The following is a 20,409-nucleotide window of genomic DNA, read 5'->3' on the forward strand; positions in this document are numbered from 1 at the left end:
TATTCAAAGGCTCTTTGAAGTTCCAGAGTTTTGGAGTAGAATTGAACAACACATTCACATTTTTAAACCCTAAATTCCACCCAAGGACCCAGTTGGCCACTCTGAAGGACTTCAGGTCTTTTTCTTCCTAATACCTCTTGGGGATAAATGTGTACCAGATGTTGGGTCTTGGTTACTCAGGCCAAGAATCCAGTGGTCTTGAGAACGTTGCAAGGATTCTGACCCGCGAACTACACTTCCTCACTGAGGTTCCTTTGGGGTATCAAAAGCATTGGCACCTCAGACACAACAGCACTCAATGCTTGGGATCCGTCTGTTCCCAGGAGTTTCCGCATTCTCACGATCTCCTGCTTGTATCTGCAAGGGAAGCGTAGAGGAGATACGGCTGCTGTGTTGACCTTTGCTGGCGCCTGATAAAATCCAGGTATTCATCAGCTTCCGGTGTGAAAAATACGTCAAGTAGAGCAAAGAGGGCAGAAGGGTGGAAAAAATGAACTCACCTGGGAGGGACTTAACCTGTGTCTTTCAGCATTTGGGAAGTAAAGAGGATCAGCCGCTTTTAGGTTGTAGCAGGCAGTGAAATGCAACTTGGGTTGCCCAAGATGACCTGTTTTCCAGGACCAGTTGTGTTTCCATCCACCTTGAGCTGGCTTTCCTTTCCTTGAGTCAGGGCTCCAGAGCGTAAGATGCTACGAAGTCCTACTTGTGCTCCTGAGACAACCCAACCTGGTCACATCTGAGCACCCACCCATGTGTTGCTGAGGTTCTGCTCTTGCTTTCCAGGTAACTTAAATCAATAGAGGGTGGTTTTGCCCAATATAACTCTTAGGCCAGACTGGGTTCCTAGGCTTGGCTTGTTCCTACGTGTTGACCACCGGCTAGGGGACGAATCACAAGACCTCTGCCAAAGACCTCACTTGAGCCATGAGCTGGCTAATTAGCTATGGGCGAGGGGGGCACCTTCTTTCTAACTTGGTTTCATTACTTGTAGTATGTGAACTATTGATCTGACAGTAGGTCAACTTTATTATGTATTGACTAATATTTTATAACAATTTAAAATAGCTTATTTCAAACTTGCAGCATACAAACGACTGATCTGAAAGGAGTTCAAGGTTGTTATGGTATCTATATGTAGTATTTTATGCAGATCTAAAATACATTGTTTCAAGTTGTAGTATACAAACTATTGATCTGATAATAGTTTAAGTTTATTATTCTATCATCTACCTATCTTGTCTTGACTACTGTTATACAAATCTAAAATACCTTGTTTCAAACTTGCAGTATATGAAATTATTGATCTGACAGTAATTCAAGTTTCTAATTGTCACTGACTATACACACACACACATTCTCTGTATTGACTAATACTTTATACAAATCTAAAATCATAAAGTACTAAGGGAATTAATAACCAAAGGAAAAGACAGGTATGTGGAGTGCATAAAAAGAGTTTATGCAGTCCTTCAGATGCTCAAAAGGAAATAAAGTATTAAGTGGAAATAAGATGTTAACAATAGCATATTAGTAAAATATAGTAACTTGAGTATTAAGAGCTAAATGAAGAGCCTCCCCAATTACTAGAACGTTAAGAAAAGCTGAATAAAGCATTGATTGGTTGGTTGAATGATTGATTATGTGCCATAACCACCCAGAAAGAGATGATTATGAGCTTCCACAAAACCAGAATAAATCCGTTGGGGGAATCTGGCCGTACCCTTGTGTGGTTTCCATCAACTTTGTACAGAGTGTCAAGAGCTGTACTCCAAAATGGGGCAGAATGGGGATCCCTTTGGGAGTGGGTTGGGAGTTTTAAGTCATGCAATGGGGGTCTTGAAGCTTCTGAGCCTGAAGACAATCATTTTGCCACTTAAACCACGCTCCATTTCAAAAATGCAAAAAAGGGAGTGGCTAAAATGTTGGATCCCACTTCCTTTAGGGCCCCCTAAAAGGATGTTGGCAAGCCACACTTCCTGGACCCCTGCTGGTTGCAAAGAAGATCATTTATGAAGCTTTCATCTTGGGATTTTTGAAAGCTCAGGATGAAGACAGACAATGCTTTGGGCCCAAAGAAAAGTTTTGCCTTTGGTCTCACCTCACCAGATGTTTGTCCACATATTCCTGAAGTTCAGCAATCTGTTCTTCTGCTACCATTGCCCGGGCCAGTAGCTGGCTTCTCTCCCTTTCAAGTTCCACCTGAAGTTGTGGGAAGGGAAGCAGAGAGCATGAAGGATGGCCAATAACTGAATGTCTGTAGAGAAGTACTGTCAGCCCTTCAAGGTAGACCAGACTTGAACACCAAAGTTATATCATATTACTCTTTCTATAATCTATGCTATCTAATCATCAAAACCATAAATCACAAGTTCTTTTTTTTTTTTCATTTTTACGCAAAAAGTCCGTAAGAGGCTTCCAGTCACCAATAAATGTAGATAATGTCTTCTCTCTAATCAAATAAGCCAATTTATACATTTAGGCAAAATCTCTCAACTTCACCAACCATTCCTCTATAGAAATCTGAGACATTTTCTCAAATTACATTTCTGCTTTGGGACTCAGACTTCTCTTATCTGAATGTTGCCTTGACAGCGGCTCTTCCTCCTCTTCCTTAAGGTTATTCTCACCGTTTATTACAAATACAGAGATGGCCTTGAAGGAAATACATAGCAACAGCTGGGAAAACATAAACTTAACCCAGAGCGTGAGAAAGAAACTCAAGATTAGCCTGCCTTGACTCTCTGGTATAAGAGAGAGGAGTTCTAGCATTTCCTATGGGGTCTGCTTCCTGACCTGGTCTACCTCAAAGGACTGACAATGTCTAAGATTTATGGGCAGCTTTCTGTCTGTAGACTGGAGATAAGCCATTCATGGGCTTTTTGTAGAGCCAAATCCAAGGTTATGGCCCCTGGAGCATCCCCAGATGGCACCACTGACTTCTCACACTAAAACCACAAACTTCAAGCAGTAGGACCTTTCTCAAAATAAGGCCACAATGAAGGTGTGTTATGCCCCCAGATGCTTTAATGTATCCATTTAAGTTTTAGGCGCCACCAGATCCTACCAAAACATGAAAAAGGCTTTGGTCCTGCCCACCGTGACGTAGCCATGCCCCTACAGTTCTGGGGAAACCAATACCATTCCAAATTGGAAGACGAAAGTGCAAATTGAAAGTTCTTACAAAACCATGGAGGAATCTACGGACATGGCCATGAGAGGTTAATTATGGGAAGAAAAAGCGTATGTGAACTGCAAAGTGTCTTGTTTAACTCAGATTCATTTTAAATGCTATGACTAATCTTCAGCTTTGGGGGTTGAAGCCAACATGGGGACTTGGAAAAATGCACCCTAAAGCCCCTTCATTGATTGGCATTGCCACGTACTTGGAGAGTTTGACTTACTTGTGTAGCATGGGTGAATTCCTGTAGCTGCTTTCTGAGTTCAGCCCAGCCTTCATCCTCCAGCAAACTAGAGACGGGGAGGCAGAATATGTGTGAATTAAAAAGAGACACTATTAGTCTGTTGTCAGTGGCTGTGTTCAGATAACCCTTTTACTTTGACTATTGGCTCACTCAGTTCTGAAAATATTAAGCCAGAGTTTCTCAACCTTATCAACTTTAAGATGTGTGGACTTAAACTCCCAGAATTCCCCAGCCAGCATGCTGGCTGGGGAATTCCAGGAGTTGAAGTCCACCCGTCTTAAAGTTCCTGAGGTTGAGAAACCCTGCATGAAGCCATAAACCAACCAAACAACCTGGATTCATCCCATGCATTAAGTCACAAAACCAATCAACTACCTTTAAAATTCACTAAGGTTATATATTGTGCAGCTACTTGGTTTGTAACTGACCTAGTAAAGGATGTTGTAGGAGGACAGCCAGCGTAATGGGCCATGAGAATAACCTTGGGAGACAGGAGGAAGAGCCACAGTCTAGACAAAGGTCTGATAAACGAAATTTGAGTCCAAAGGAAGGATGGGGGTGGAGAAAGCATCTCAGAAGGGGCCCTCCCTAGATCTCCGGAAAGTATAGGCAGAGGAGGGGAGAAGGCTTTTCAGACTTGCAAGATTCTGTTGCTATAATCTTACAATAAAGGTAATGTTTGTACTCATGATTTTGGTTTCCTGTCTGGACTACCTGAAAGGGCTGCAGCCAGTGACTATGTTTGTCCACCCTAAGCTTCCTGTTGACTACTTCAGTAAGTACTTTTCCTGAGGTTCATGGGTGGGAGCTCATAGGTGCCTCATAGAGTAGCATTGGTTGGCACTGTTGACCAAGACTCAGTGCTTACACCCACGTGGATCCCTGAAGTTCCCTGGTTTCGCTGCTGCTCCCCGGCATTGCCTGTTCAGGTGATCTAAGCAAGGAGAAGATGGAGCAGTAACCTCAGCCTCTCGGGGCCAGCAGACGTGGGCAACTGAAGGACAATGAGGAGGAGAGGAAGAAGACAGCAAGGAACAGCAAGGAGAAGGAGATGTGATAGGGAGTGCCTGCTAAGGTGGCTCTGTGCTAGAACATCTGCTTTGCGTGCCCAGGTTCCACATTCAAACCCAGATGTCTCCAAAACCCCAGCTTTAGCTCTGGAGAAGACCTGTGCCAATCAGGGTGTCTTACAGTCCTGACACACTGAATTACAACTACCTGCTGTCTGGAGGAACAGAAGTTGTAGTCCTAATATCCCTGGAAACTTGGGAGGGAGGGAGGAAGGAAGGAAAGAAGGAAGGAAGCATAGCCAATATCAAGCTGATTGGTTTGGTGCTCTCTCTCTGCCTTAGGCCGCTTCATCAATTCTGTCTGCAGCCCTGAATTCATCCCTGGATAAACATCTCTTCCAGGGACTGAGCAAATGCAAAACCAAATTGCACCCTCCTAGTTCCTGCACAAGAGAAGCATTCTCTAAAAATGGAGGTGAGAAACCATGGGAAGGAGGCCCCATCGTCTTGACCCTCGCCCATCTTTTATGTTTTCATTCTCGTTTTTGTACTTCAGGGAGCAAATCCCCTTACTTCACTTGTGGGGTGTTGAGGGTAGGTGATCTAATCATGGGGAAATATGCGAGCGAGCCGTGGGAAAGTTCTGCTAGTTGGTCCGAGTCCCGCATAAGTAAAATATAGGTCACTTTTGATGTTCGGGGAATTCTGACTGTATAGAAAGAATGGAATGAACTCGGGAATGCATTGTGCTCCAATTTGCATGCGTAAGAAGCATGGATGTCCAAAGCTCCCTCTGGAGGCCACGTTCCTTGCCGCAAGGAACATACAACACCGTGGTTTTTCTCTCTTTCAGCAGTGGAAAAGAAAGACTGACATTTTCACAGCCAGGTCTGACTCAGAGGCGCCGTTTATTCCTTAAGGCAAATAACGCGGGGTGCTTTCCACCCATCGGCTCTGCGTTTTTTTATTTTAGGTTGGCGTTTATGGCTAGCCCTCTTGAACGCTCTTTTTGGCCAGATAGGCAAAACAAAGCCTTACGAATTTACAGGCCTGGGGTGCTTCTACCCCTTTCGTGTGGTGAAGGTGAGAAGTGCTTTGGGTTTTCATGGCATTTTAATGAGGTAACCAGGCTTGACTGCAAATGCTTCGCTGGCAATTCTTAAGGCACCCATAGAAGAAATAGGTGTCGCTCAGGGTTGAACTGTGGAGTCCGTGGGCTTCTCTGAGCTTGGTTGTTTTCTTGCAAACGAAACGTTTGCAAGAAAACAGCCAAGCTCAGAGAAGCCCACGGACTCCACAATTCCTAAGCCCCTGCCTTTAGGAAAGGCAAGATAGAAATACTTCAGATAAATGCATGGCTGCTCCTGAGTCTTTCTCCTTGACGTGCTGTGTTTCTATATGCAAGTTTTGAAGTGATTTTGTTGGGTGGAGGAGCCTTCGGTCTGCCTCCTCTTTGCAGAGGGGAGAAGCAGATCTCAAAGAGGGGTTGCCACTGGCATCACCCCAGATGCTGGGCTGACCCCCACAGGATTACATTTGACCTTCAGGTTTCCACACGGATGACTCCCTGGCCAAGGATGATCAGATGAGAAAGTGAGAGAAGGGGGAAAAAAAACCCCAGGAATATGCCTTTGCTGCTTGCAAAGGTTCCTCCTTACATCTGGTCCCTCTGTGAGAAAGGAAGAATGTTGCATTCAATTCATATAACCCTTTGGCATTATTATAGGGCAGATCCTCTAAAATCCCATTTGCAAGTTCACCCGTGTGGAACCAGAGATGTTGAAACAGTCCAATATGTGTTAATTTATTGCACCATCTATAGAGAGATTCATAACATTTAGCTCTTGCCTCTTTTGCACCAGGACCCTAGGTGATTTGACAATACAGGGAGTCCTTGTTGAGCAACCACAACTGGGACTGGCAACCTGGTCGTTAAGCAAAGCAGTTGCTAAATGAACCCGCAACTGGGCTTATGATCCGACTTCAGCTTTCCTTTGCTTTACAGACGTGTGAAGGTCATAAATGTGAGGATTGGTCACAAAGTTACCTTTTCATCACTGTCATAACTGTGAAAGGTTGCTAAACAAGGCAGTCACTAAATGAGGGCTACCTGGTACTTACATGCTCATCCTTTTCTCAGTTTGTAAATCATAACTCAGGTCGTAGCAAAATACTGTACAGAAAATTAGGTGTCCATTGGTGAAAGGTCTCCCAATGTTGTAACATACTCTTATTTCAACCATTACAACTGCCTGTATTATTTTACTTTTATTTTTTTCAGTTCTACATTTTCTCTCCAGCCTTTGGCTGTAGTAAAGATTTGAATTCATATAAACCCCATGGAGAAGGAGAAGTACTCACTGGGAAGATGTCCCGGAGGCAATCTTTTCACTTAGTTTTACCTAAAGTGACAGAACAAGAAAAAACAATGAATTTATGATTCGATTTCTGTCTTGCCTTTATTTTTGTATGACTCAAGATGGCATACACAATGCTCTCACCTGCGGTTTTCCTCACAACAATCCTGTGAGACGGGTTGGGCTGAGAGAGGAAGGGACTGGCCCAAAGTCACCAACCAGCTTTCCCAGTTTCTAGTCCAGCAACTTCATCACTACACCAAACTGGATTGCTTTGGAATTTGACCAAAACATATTGGAAAGACCTATCTTTTTGCAAGGAGATGATGGGTTCAACCATGGTTTGTTGAATCAACTCTAATTAGTTAGGTCCACCTGACACACCAAGTCATAAACCATAGCTTGCAAGCCAACAGTTGGGTTCATGCTACACTCCAAGCCAAACCCAAGTGAATGACATTCTGTTGGGGATGAAGTCATAAACTCAAGTTCGTATTTGAATAGATCTTCAGGAAGTCCCAAGGCAGTAGACTAGATTGATAATTTGAAAAAAGAAGACAAAAGGAAACCAGAAGATAGCAATAACTAACCACTTCTTTACTCTTGCCAAGAAAACAGCATGGTTGTGTCTATGGAGTCACCATGAGTAAACGCAACTCAGAAAAGACTTTTTAAAACAAAACCTGCCACCTGTTCCAGATATGTCTTCAGTGAGACCATAATTTTCAATAAGAGAAGATGTAATCATGGGAACAGCTTTCCTGATTGAATGTTGCAAGTCCTTGCGGGGAGATCTATGAATAGTTATGAGTGTGGTAATAGAGTCAAACTCCTAGCTGAACATAACAGGTGGTGTATAATATTTAAAATTAAATTACAAAACCTTTAGAGAGGTGTGGGAGGGTAATGGTGTGGGTGGCTAATGTTTTATGCTCTCTTTTGTAAAGAGTTCCAGCTGAGTTCTTATCTTGACTTTATGCCTGACATGCAGTGAAGAGGGTTTGGGAATCTGCTGGAGGAAGAATTGGTTTGGGAACCTGATGGAGGTGGAGGTGCTGAAGGTCCCAGGCTTGCAGAAGCTGGATGTCTTTCTCAGGTCTGAATCTCCTGAAATCCCTTCTAAGAGACCATACTCAGCCTTTAGAAGCCATAGGTTCATCCTGCCCATCCCTAATGTTGAATACTTTTCAGGAGGGATCTATTCATTGGTTGACCTTCCCAGCCACACCTTATATTACCCACCCAAAAGATCCCCTTCTGGGAAAAAATGATGTGGAGTCACCTTCATCTGCAGCTCATGGAGCTGACCTTCCAGTCTGGCTTTGTCTTCCCGCAACCGATTTAACTCTTGCGAGGTGTTGGTCAGGAGTTCAGTATCCGTGATGGAAAAATGGTGCTCCGGTGGACCAGGATCCAGATCACGAGAGCCCAGTAACCGGATTTGCTCACGCTGCATCCTATCGCCAAGCATGCATGTTATTGACAACTGGCCTACAGTCTCAGCAGAGAGGTGGGATCCTAAGCCAGCATCAGAAACTTTAATAAAGCAGCTGCAAACACCTTGCCAGAATTTAATTTGCCTGTCTTTTCTCATCATTGAGTTCAGGGCATAGTGAAAGTTTCCTCATGAGGTCCATGGGACTTGCATGACAGAGCAGGCCTTCCCTGAAATAGCCCCCAGATTATTCTATGGAATAATCTCCCCCCAGAAGTATGCGCAACTCTCAACTTGCTGCAGTTCTGAAAACAGGTTAAAATTTCAATGCACTTTTATTCCCCACTGTAGGTTCTGATCTTGGATTTTATTTGGAGTTTATCTTTATTATTATGTTTTCCTTTCTGTCGATGTTGGATGCCACCCAGAGTCCTATAGAATTGGGGTGGGTTACAAGACTAACATAAATTGAACTAACAAACAAACGCATATTTTAAAAAGTTGTTTTTAAGAGTTTGGGAACTTGAAACCCCCAAACGCCTAAAATGCAAAAAAAACCCCAAAAACCTTTGTATTTTGAGGTGGAAACTGAACAAATCTGGTCTGTGGCCTCAGAACAGTGGTTCTCACCGTAAAGTTGCTGAGATTGAGAAACCGTGCCTTAGAAGGTAGTACAAGAGGTCGCTATTTCATTTCTAAAACAAGCATGCTAAATTTGTATGTTTCTGAAAATGTCAGCCTGGAAGATTGGTAGGCGTTGGACAATACCTAATGAATTTCCCCAAAGTAGAGGAAGATTCCAGTGGTTAGGCAGACAAATACATTTCCTTTCTCCCATGACTTGCTGCAATCAGCTCTTAAAAATGGAGAAAATATAAGCAAATCTGCTTGCTTTGTTTAATATAAACAGGCTGAAAAAAACTAGAATGCCTTCTAGATGACCCGCAGCCCTGACTCTTTTCAAAAAGATGCATGTCAAGAGATGAGCTATTGGACTGCAACAAAAGATTGAGGAACGTATCATTCCGTAGCATTCACAGTAATTCCTTCCCCCAATAGAGTAACATACATACATACATACATACATACACACATATGTATTGGGTTTTGCTGTTTGTTACTGTTTTTCCTCCTTGTTTTCTTGCTTCAATATGTTGCCCATCACCTAGAGCTGCTTAGACAATTCAGGAGGTTTATAAATTGAAAAAATAAAAAAACTGGCCTGACGTACAATGAAAGCATTTTGGAGGTTAACCCAGAGCTGAGTGCTTAGAAGATGCAACGTCCAAAAAGTCTGGGGTCTCAGCTTAAATATTGGGGTGTGCTGTCCTCCAACGTGGCCCCTTCTCTTACCTGTATGCAATCAGTAGACCTTCATGCTTCTTGACCAAATTCTGCATGCGTTTCTTGTAGCCACGAGCAGCTCTCGCCAGCTGTTCCTCCCGAGATCTGTAGGAAGCCCGGATGTCTTTCAGCATGCTGTCCACAAAACGCTTCATTTGACCAGGTTCCTTTGTAGCAGCTGCCGATTTGCTATCGGTGTATTCCTTGAAATACAAACAGCATTGGTGAGACGGCAAAATGGGGCACCCTAGCCTTAATTGCTGACCGACACAGCAGCTCACTCTGTTTGGTGGGCTGATCTCCAATTCTCACCACCATCCCTGGAGTCTAATTTGTGCTCTTGGGTTGCTCTAATGCAGGGTTCCTCAACCTTGGCAACTTTAAGATGGGTGGACTTCAACTCCCAGAATTCCCCAGCCAGCAGGGCTGGCTGGGGAATTCTGGGAGTTGAAGTCCACCCGTCTGAAAGCTGCCAAGGTTGAGGAACCCTGCTCTAATGGGAACTCTTGATTTGGATTGTCGTAATGGGGCAAAGCAAGCTGGTAGAGGCATCTGGACTCACTCCTTTGGGGACCCACTCCAATGGGGAATGCTCACCGCCAGGTCTGTGATGTACTGAACAAGGCGCGAACGGTATTCCTCATTCAGCTCTTTCAGTTGTAATTGTAGCCTGGAATTCTCAGATTCAACTTCTTGAAGCTGGCCTTGAGACGACAGCAGTATCTGTAGCCCAAGCAGAGGAAAATGTACTGTGCTACCTACAAAAGATTCTGTCAAGACCAGAAAAGTCCTTGCAGGATTAGACTGAAAAATGCATTTGATCCCAAAACTGCCTCTGTCATGGCCAACACTGCCTTTCTCAGCTGTACCAATAGAAGACACTATCTGTAGCTCAGGGTTGAATTGTAGAGTCCTTGGGGTTTTCTGAGCTTGGTTGTTTTCTTGCAGACGTTTCATTACCCAACTAGGTAACTTCAGTGCTGTGCGGTGCACTGAAGATGTTACCTAGTTGGGTAATAAAACGTCTGCAAGAAAACAACCAAGCTCAGAGAATCCGAAGAACTCTACATTTCTCAGCTGTTTTCCCAGAAAAACACTAAACTGCTTCTGAAGACATTGTCTACGTCTGATCATTAGGACCTGAAAGCCACTGGTTACATAGCCAAAATGGCCTCCAAGATGGAAAATACTAGCAGATTCGGGGCAATTGGACAGTCTTCAAACTAAAGAAAGGAGAAGAATAATCTAAAAAATCAGCGAAGAACAGAGATGTTCAGAGGCTGCTAGATTCTGTCTAATATGGCTGTGCAGTGTTTGTGATTCAAGAGCAAAGATGGTTCGGAGTCCTGAGGGAGCCACATAATGCCTGTCTGCATCTCCTAAAAGTGGCTGCAGGTTCTTGTTCCTTTTCTGCCCGCCCCTAGTGTTAACATCTCATGTCCAAAAAGTTTCTCCACTGTGGATGTAGTTGGCTGGTGTGATCTCCTGGGTTAGGGTTTCTCAACGTTGCAGGGTTTCTCAACCTTGGCCGCTTTAAGACATATGGACTTAAACTCCCAGAATTTCAGCAGGGTTTCTCAACCTTGGCCGCTTTAAGACATGTGGACTTCAACTCCCAGTTGGGAGTTGAAGTCCCCACGTCTTAAAGCGGCCAAGGTTGAGAAACCCTGGATTACAGCATGTGTAATAAATTTGCAGTGGTAACCATCAACCATTGATTAATAACCCTAACCCTAACCCATTAGATGGGTAAAGGAGTGCAAGACAGCCAAAATAAGTGGATGTAATCAATTGGAGCACAAAACTCACTGGTGGACAAAGAAGGAACAAGAACAAAAAAAGGAACAAGGACAAATTATGCATCTTTTCTTGAGCTCTCGCGGTTGTCCTTTTCCATGGTAGTGCAGTTCTGGGAAAATATACCTTTGATTTAAGGAATTGCAGACACACTCCCAAACATCTTTATGCCTTTGAATCTGGAGCGCCGCACAGCTGTACTCTTTGTTAGATGGATAAACTGGACAAGATGGAAGAAGGAATGGAATGGAATGTCTTGGAAAAAGAGGTAGGAGGACTAAGCGCAACCTTTATTTCAAGCCCGGCTTGTCACAGCTAAAAGCCACTGATGGATCTGTTTTCCTCCAAGGTCTGGCATATAATTTTTAAAAGCATCAAAGCTTGGCAGCGATCAATCTGGGTGCTATAGCAACAGGCAAAGTTGAAAAAGCATTCGGCACAGAACTATTTTCATTTGTTTGCTCTAGAGCTATTGTAAGTTGAAAGTCATCAGCGGACCTCTAATTCTAGGACAATGGATGACGAAGCCAATTTCTCTTGCTTCCATCCTGTTAGAGCTTTGAGGTAGTCCAGACAAGAAGCACAACCTAGAGTACTAGCTCTAGCTTTACTGTAAGGTTACATTAACAGAATCTTGCAAGCCTGAAAGGATTTCTCCCCTCCTTTCCTTTTACTCTCCAGACAACTAGGGAGGATCCCTTCTGAAATGTTTCTCAGGCCCCTTTTCCTTCTGTGGGCTGAGATACCTTTTACATGCCAGTTATCCAGTCTGTGGCTCTCCCTCCTGTCTCCCAAGGTCATTCCCACAGACCATGACACATCCCCGCTTTTGATTTTGCATACAAAGCATTGCTGATTTATTCTTACCACCGACTCCTCTGCCAGCTTATGCTGCGTGTTCCGAATTGCTTTCTTGGCCTCCTGCAACTCCTTGCCCATGGTGACCCTGAAGATACCCAAAACATCACAAATATTACTCTTTGTCCTTTATATTGGGTGAGCTGCCCTTCACTGACCAGGAGCATTATTTAATGCTTTGAGGGAGATGCAGTGGGTGGAGCAATTATGCAAAATTAGCGACGCCTCTCTTTTCTGGCCCTTGCTGTTATTTGGAATATATTTCTTTGTGTTAAGCCTATTTTATTTTTAAACTGAAACGGTAATGTGTTTCATTCCTCCAAATGTCAGGACGCCCAAGTTTGGTGATTCATTCACATGAAGCTGTGGGAAGCCCCATAATTTGGGCTCAGAACAATACGCAGAACTGAGACCACAGCTGCCCCATTCTTGTTTCACATGATCTTGGCAAGAAGGAGCACATGTTTCAGTCTGGTTCCACCTTGTATCCTGTGCAATATGTTTTTTAACCAGATCAATGGATGGGCAGGAATTATAGGGCTACCATTCACATGAAAATGTGAACCTGCTTCTTCATTCTGCAAGTGTTTGGAATAGAGATGTCCAATGATCATAACTCAAAACCAGTCTCTTCTGCTTTGGATCCCACATTTGGATCCTGCAGCCAGATGAATGCATCTCCAAATTGGGTAGCCGGCAGACTTTGATGAACTGTCTCTAGGCTGCTGATCATGTCTCCAACTTTTAACACCCAGGAGAAGTTGGCAGAAGAAGGATATTAGCTGCAGTATTTGAGAGATGGAATTTCCAGTAAGATCAACTGTCCAATCTCAGTCCATAACTCCAGGAGAGTGGTGGAATAACCTCTCTCCATTCCACCTCTAGGGCTGCTCTCCATGGTCCTGAACTCAAGTTCTCTGGTTGGTTTTTACTGTATTGCTTCTTTTTATGGTTCTTTATGAGCCTCCTCCTCCTCCTCCTTTCTCTAGAGCTGAGTTGGAATGGGGAGAAGCATCTGAGGTGTCCACCTATATTTCCCTGCTTTTTTTAAGGGACCAAGCCAAAAGAAGAGGATGATATATAGTGATTAAAAAGGAAGAAAGGATCACAAAAATTACCACATCTATCATCTTGTCAGCTCAGGGATAGAAAGAGAAGGCTCTGAATATGCTAAGATAACTCAGAACAAAGAAAATTCCTTTAGCTACAGATATGATTTGATACATCAACAAGTTTCCAGTCCTTGAATTTCTTAAAACGCTTTTAAATGCCGATGACACTCCCCAAGTTACTTGCCAATTATCATCAATTCTTGGACTATATTTATTTCTTATTTATTCAGGACAATTTTATATTGTATTTTTAATTGATGTTAGCTTCTCTGTAAACCGTCCAGAGTCGTTTTTTAATGCGATGGGCGGTGACAAATTTGATGTATAAATAAATAAATAAAATGTGGTGGCCCAATATCTGTGAAAGAATGAAAGAGAAATTTATGACAGAGCACTCCAGGCATCTTCCTTGGACAACAATTCCCACTATTTCTTAAGGAAAACTATTGGTCAGGTAAAATGTTAGAACACCATAAAAATTTGAAAGGCACTTCAGTTGCTTTAATAGGTCTTACATTCTCTCCTCCAATTTCTGTTGCTGGGAATTGTACATTTCTCTCATTTTTTCCATCTCTTCAGTGACGTGACCTTGGTTTCCCAACAACTGCTGGAGGGGAAAACATAGCAATCACTCAGACAGAGCCATCCCACTTCAGCATTGCCCATCCTGGCTTTTTCCAGTCTGATTCACTTAGATTATAAATCCCATAATTTGGGAAATGAAGTGGCTGTGCCATTACACTCACACTTTTCTCCAGTTTTCGGCGTTCATGTTCTGAAGCCACCACGTCTTCCGGCTAAAAAAAGGAAGCACACGTTGGAACTGTTAGTACATGGAATGAATACAGGAGCTCACTACAATGCAATTTAAGATCACAACTAAAATATAAACCCTCAGAGCATCTGAATGCCCCCCCCCAATATTTTAACCAACAATCTAAACAACATTTAAAATGTGTTGTGCAAATAGGGGCCCTTAAGAAATGTATGCAATTTGTATGGAAATCTCTGTCTTTTTTATGATGCATTTTTATGATGCATTTTCTCTACTTAGTGATACGAGACTGCTCTAAGACGACTTCTGTCTGTAACACATACAAACTCAGATAAACTAAACTAAAAGTCAGTTCCACCTTTCTCCTGCCAACATCCAGAAAAATCATTCTTTCAAGAGACCATTTTTAATAGCTCTCAGAAAGAGGCAAAATTTGCTAGTCAGCCTGGAGAAGGCTTAACTTTTCTGATCAGACGCTCCATCATCTTGTTCACAATCATTTGATGGCAATATCACCATTCCTTCATAAGAAGGAGAGGCAGAAATGAGATCTGGATACCTTGACTTTGCGGGCAGAGAGACGATGAACCAAGGCCCGCACTCGCTCCTCTTCAGCAAATAGTTCTTCAGCTTTGGTTTGGGAGTCAGGGATGTTGGTTTGGATGTGGTATGGATGCTCCCTCTTGGACTTAACCAAGTTAAGTAACTCTGTGCTCAGTTCTTCATTCTTAGAGACCTACAAATGAGAGAGTGGATGAATACAGTTATTTCCCTGCCCCCAAAAAGTTGCAACTTCACAAGATCACTGAATCTTTGGAGATTTCAGGGTTCTCATGTGAGATCATGTAAGATCTTAGGGATGAGTCTACTGAAATCTTGCAATGTTTGATTATTTCATAAGATGTTGCCCCCTGTTTTCAAAGCCCCTGGAAATACTACCGATTCCAGAAATACTGGATATAATGGCAAATAAGCAGGCATGATTGTTCAAGCATTTATCTTAAGATAATTTGCAGTAAAATGAACTTTGAATCTAAATCCATAGCTTTGCACACCAAACTCAGGATGGCACCAATCTTCAGATCCTAATTACAACACTTTTACCACTGACCCTTGATTTCTCCCTCCCCAGTTTGGTAGGCTGCCCAGTGCCTGAAGCAGGTGAAGGATTACTCATGAGCAGCTCATACTTCCTGTTCATGCTCCTTGCCGAGTGCAAGGTAATGGCTCTTCAAAACAAGGTACTCATTTGCCAGCTCCTTGTGGTCCTCCTCCAAGGTGTGCAGGTGTTCCTGCAAAGCATCACGTTCCCCAGTGGTCCTCTCATCATGGAGCTCAGTCTCCAGAATACGATTCTCCAAGCCCAAGATCTGGGGGAGTAGATCCAGAGAGAGAAATGCATGTTAAAAGTAGGCATTGAGCAAGAATGGGAGTAGGAAAGTAGATCAAATTTTAAACCCACGCTTCCCATGATACAACTGGATCATGGAGGGAGAAATGTGTTGTATGGACATTCTAACCCAGACAAATGACCCAGTCAACTAACCTTGAGAGAATTATTAAAGTAAACCTCCTTTGTTAGGTTTCATCCAAATGGCTTACTCGAGGTTAGTTTTTTGTCACCCTTTCCCCATTCATGATAGAGGCAAAGTCCTAGAGAGGCCTCAAAAGAATGGGGCTTCTCTAGGCACTTCATCTCTGTTGCCACTTCAACACCCACATGGCTATATGGGGAATGAAAAGGAGTAGCAAAGGATGGGGTAATTCCCTTCCTATCCTGTCCACATAACATTGAGCCCTACTTGTATTTTTCTTTTCCATTCTGATTGGATAAAAGCCAGGGAGTGAGAAAGGAAATGACAACCTCCCAGCATTCTTTTTGACAGCTGGGAGGACTAACTAAAGGGCCAATGGCCAACTGTCTGTCAGCCTTACTAGGTAGACCAGACAGGAAACATGACCAGATGAGCTAATTCTACTTTATTGTAAAGCTATATTAACAGAATCTTGCAAGTCTGAAAATACAATTCCCCCCCTCCCCATCTTCTTTACAGAAACTAGGGAGGTTCCTTCTGAGCCTCTTGCCTCACCCATTATCCAGCTGCGGGCTGTGCTGCCTCTTATCTGACCATTCCCTTGGTTGCGTCTCTTGGCCCCGTCTCCCATGATCTTTCCCAGATACCATTACACCATCCCAGTAATCTGTATCATGCTGCTAGTACTTGGAATTAAATAAGTTGAACAGAAATTAATTATAAATAATATTGGGGGTGGCTGCATGGTGGGTGGGGCCACCCATTCTGAATCATAGGTTTTAGGGGATGTGACATTAGGCTCGAAATAAAATATGGGGGGGGAAAGTACCTGTTTATAAAGATGTAATAATTAAGCATCCTACAAAAGATCACATACCAGATTCTTCAGTTCAAAGTTCTCGGCTTCATGTTGTTCTCTCATTTTATTAGTTTCGATCTGGAAATCAATGAAGTCTTTGGATATCTATGAGGAGAAATACATCAAGCTTACTTTGTACTCCTGTGACAAAAAGCAGCAGGGACTTAGTCTGTCCCCCTACAGGCACCCTTGGAGTCAGAACTGATGTGGTAGGTGACCCCAGAAACAGTTAAATGTGACCTTCTGCATATGGGACATTTTTATTTTTGGCCACCCTTGCAGAGTTGACGTGTGGGTTTATTGAGGAATTGTAGACCCAGTGCTTTGAACCCAGGAGGAAAGGGGAACACTCTTATTGCATGTGTCAGAGCCACAAATTTGTCCTCCTGTTACCTTAAGTTTCTCCTCTTCACTGCAAATCAGTCTGGAGGACAGGTCCGTCTTGGAGACAGCCAATTGTCCCAGCTTCTCTTGCAACTCTCCCACCTTGCTGTAGAGCCTTTCATTTCGATCTTGCAGCTGAACCTGGGCCAGGAGGGAGGAAGTTTCAAGTGCTACTGGAGAAGAATTTAATTCTGGCATCTTTCAACATAAGAAAGACCAGAGTGCTGCCAAGAATTGAACCTCAGGTCCAACATGTCAGATCTTGGCTGCTGGTGAGGTCCCAGATCTGGCCAAAACTGCACTGAGAGAGGGAGGAGGATGTGATCTTGAGGAGATTACAGCTGTGGAGGGAGAGATCTCTGCCCCAAAGAAGAATGCAGTCTAAATGTATTGTCGAAGGCTTTCACGGCCGGCATACGATGGCTGGTGTGGGTCTTCCGGGCTGTGTGGCCGTGGTCTTGAAGTTTTGTTTCCTAACGTTTCGCCAGCACCTGTGACCGGCATCTTCAGAGTGCAGGAGCACAGACAGAGTGCAGGAGCACAGACAGGAGCAGAGAGAACTCCTGTCTGTGCTCCTGCACTCTGAAGATGCCGGTCACAGGTGCTGGCGAAACGTTAGGAAACAAAACTTCAAGACCACGGCCACACAGCCCGGAAGACCCACACCAGCCAATGCAGTCTAAAATCTGACAGATAGAAAGCAACAGCAAAAGGAGAGGAAGATGGAGGCAAAGTCAAATGAGAAAATGTTATGCTTCCTTTCAGAATTGCAGAAGATCATTTGTGGGATGCTAAAACCACAGGGGCTATTGCAATAATGCCAACCAGTGGATTTTCCTTCTCCTGGTTTTTGGAAGGGGTGTTTTTGTTGTTATTTTTCTTTGTTATGTTTTTTTAATTAAATTGTATCATATCAATGGTAGGGTGCATGGTACAGTCTGTTTATATTTCCTGCTTCACAGTGGCACCCAGCTGCCCTGCCAGTTTTCAGCAATTGTGCTGTGAAATTCAGCAGCTGACTTAGAGGAAGCTTAAGAAAATGGAAAGTGGGTTTGGAGACCGCAAATGGATTGTTTCTGGTTTGAGACTAGTTTCAGTAGATGCAGATGAGAATTAAGGAGATGAGATAGATAGATAGATAGATAGATAGATAGATAGATAGATAGATAGATAGATAGATAGATAGACAGACAGACAGACAGACAGACAGACAGATGACAGATGACAGATGACAGATGACAGATGACAGATGACAGATGACAGATGACAGATGACAGATGACAGATGACAGATGACAGATGATAGATGATAGATGATAGATCTCCCCCAAAATGGCGCAGAAGAGCTCTGGAGGTTATAGATACTTACATTAGCTACTATAGGATGGGAGTTCAAAGGGATACAACTGTTCTGAGTGTTTCTGCTTCCTGGATCTTGGTTATTATGATATCAATATAATAGGACAGGAAAGCATTTATTTTAACACTTAACGTTTCCATTCACTTACATTTTCATTGGTGAGGCACTGAACTTGCTCACGGAAAGTGCTGGTGGTGCTGTTCTCAAGACCCTTTGCCAAGTCCATGCGGTCCTAGGGGTGAGGATGGAACTTTGCAGGCACAGAGGAGAATCCAGGAAGAAGCCAACGAATATTGTCTGAATGGCAAGGAAGTCACCAATTGTTCTGGCTGGCGAAAGCAGGGTTGCTATCAACTCCAGTTGCTAACAGGCGTGGCTCTCAGCTTGTTAAAAAGGTGCAGAGAGACGGACATGCCTCTCCTCCATCGAAAAATACAACATTGCACATTAAATCAAACTTTCTGGAAGAATACTACCCAAATATAAAATGGGGCGTTGTAAGATTGTCCCAGAAAAAGGGCTGAAATATGGTTTTCCAGCATGGAGTGGTTTGAATTATACAAATGGCCAAATTTCCTTTTTTCTGGAGCAAACCTTAAATTTTGAGAGGCGTGTTAGGGGCCACCCTAAAAAAAACTAGATTGGGGCTACAATAAAGGCTTAATGTATTTCACTGGTTCTCCTTTCTGTTACCTTAAAATCTCTTTGGCAGAAATTTTGAAAGTTTCTGGTAGCTGCAGTGGACGTTTTGTCTAAAATCTCCAACTGTAATTCAGGTATTCCTTGCCAAACCAGTGGAGCTAAATTATCCATTCGGATGATTTACCACCTCTTTTCTTCATATGTAAATTAAGTTAGAGCACCAGACATTTCTTCATACCAGTGTTTTTTAAACTTGGGAACTTTAAGATGTGTGGACTTCAACTCCCAGAATTCCCTAGCCAGCCATGCTGGCTAGGGAATTCTGGGAGTTATAGTCCACACATCTTAAAGTTTCCACATTTGGGGAAAAAACACTGCCTTATATCATTCTAAAATGTCCTCATATCATCAAAATCAATCAATCAATGAATCAGTCAATCCCTGTTGCCATTTGCATGACCATTTGAAAGTTCAAATTCTCTTTTTAAAAAGTAAGGGGAAGGCGATAAAATCCTCAAATCAGAGTCTACTGCTGATCACTTTTCCACAATAATATGGAAGTGTTTTGTCAGTGACATTTTCTAGAACATTAAAAAGAAAAAAGAAAGAAATCAAAGATTAGCCTACCACTATGAGATTCCTAATAAGCCTCCCATCCAAGTTTTACCAGGCCTGACTGCTTAGCTTTGGAGGCAAGCAATAATCACTAAGTGTTGATGTTAATCACTTAATTCAATAATAACCAGTTTTTCCAGGATAAACACTACCCTTGATCTCTGAATGTTGCTTTCAGAGACGTCACACTCTGAAAAGCTATGGCAGGCATCGAGAATAACGGGGGCTTTCATTTATTTTTAAATATATTATAAATTAAATACAGTTAATAAGATTGTTCTCTTATCACACAGTTAATTATTTTCCCCTCCCATCACATGAAAAGGTTTACTTGGTAACAACATTTGCAGGGAGTCCCTTGGAGCTCTGGGCATCAGATAATGCAGTTCTAAAGTGTTGATCTGCTGTATAGCCAGAAAGAAAAGAAAAGAAAAGAAAAGAAAAGAAAAGAAAGAAAGAAAGAAAGAAAGAAAGAAAGAAAGAAAGAAAGAAAGAAAGAAAAAGATTTTAAGAGCAATAATAAGAACTAAGAGGAACTAAAATTGAGCAGAGAAAATGAAAAAGAAAGACAAATAACAGAAAAAGCTAAAAGTGCAATAAGAAAAAAAGTAGAAGAAAGTAGAAAAAAAGAAAGATATAAAGAAAGATATAAAGGTATAAAGCAGTGGCTTCCGATATTCTTCACAGCAATTGTAAGGACAATTATATTTTAACCTCTCTCTCTAAAATGACATCATAATACTCTTCTGTCTATACTCTCTCCTGTCTAATCATCAAAGCCATAAATCCAAGTACATTTTTTTCATTTTTATGCAAAAGTCCATAAGAACTTTCCAATCACCCATAAACGTAGATATTGTCCTTTCTCTAATCCAAGAAGTCAGTCTGTCCATCTCAGCACGTTC

The 20,409-nt window shown here is 42.6% G+C and overlaps 1 protein-coding gene across 1 annotated transcript; it reads right to left on the minus strand.

Moving 5' to 3' along the window:
- Positions 1 to 221: 221 nt before the first annotated feature.
- Positions 222 to 18,485, minus strand: CCDC78 (coiled-coil domain containing 78). The gene is made up of 14 exons (XM_088151028.1): positions 18,396 to 18,485; positions 16,898 to 17,029; positions 16,523 to 16,609; positions 15,301 to 15,480; positions 14,670 to 14,846; positions 14,082 to 14,132; positions 13,851 to 13,939; positions 12,233 to 12,311; positions 10,166 to 10,291; positions 9,578 to 9,771; positions 8,028 to 8,246; positions 3,402 to 3,468; positions 2,099 to 2,199; positions 222 to 357 (listed from the first exon to the last, which is right to left on the minus strand). The coding sequence occupies exons 1-14, from the start codon at positions 18,471 to 18,473 to the stop codon at positions 231 to 233; spliced, it is 1,707 nt and encodes a 568-aa protein (XP_088007154.1). The 5' UTR covers positions 18,474 to 18,485; the 3' UTR covers positions 222 to 230.
- Positions 18,486 to 20,409: the final 1,924 nt, after the last annotated feature.

This window comes from Python bivittatus, unplaced genomic scaffold (genome assembly GCF_059951505.1).
Source record: "Python bivittatus isolate LINGU-HERP-01145 unplaced genomic scaffold, Pbiv_v1 ctg000640_np1212, whole genome shotgun sequence".
NCBI lineage: Eukaryota > Metazoa > Chordata > Lepidosauria > Squamata > Pythonidae > Python > Python bivittatus.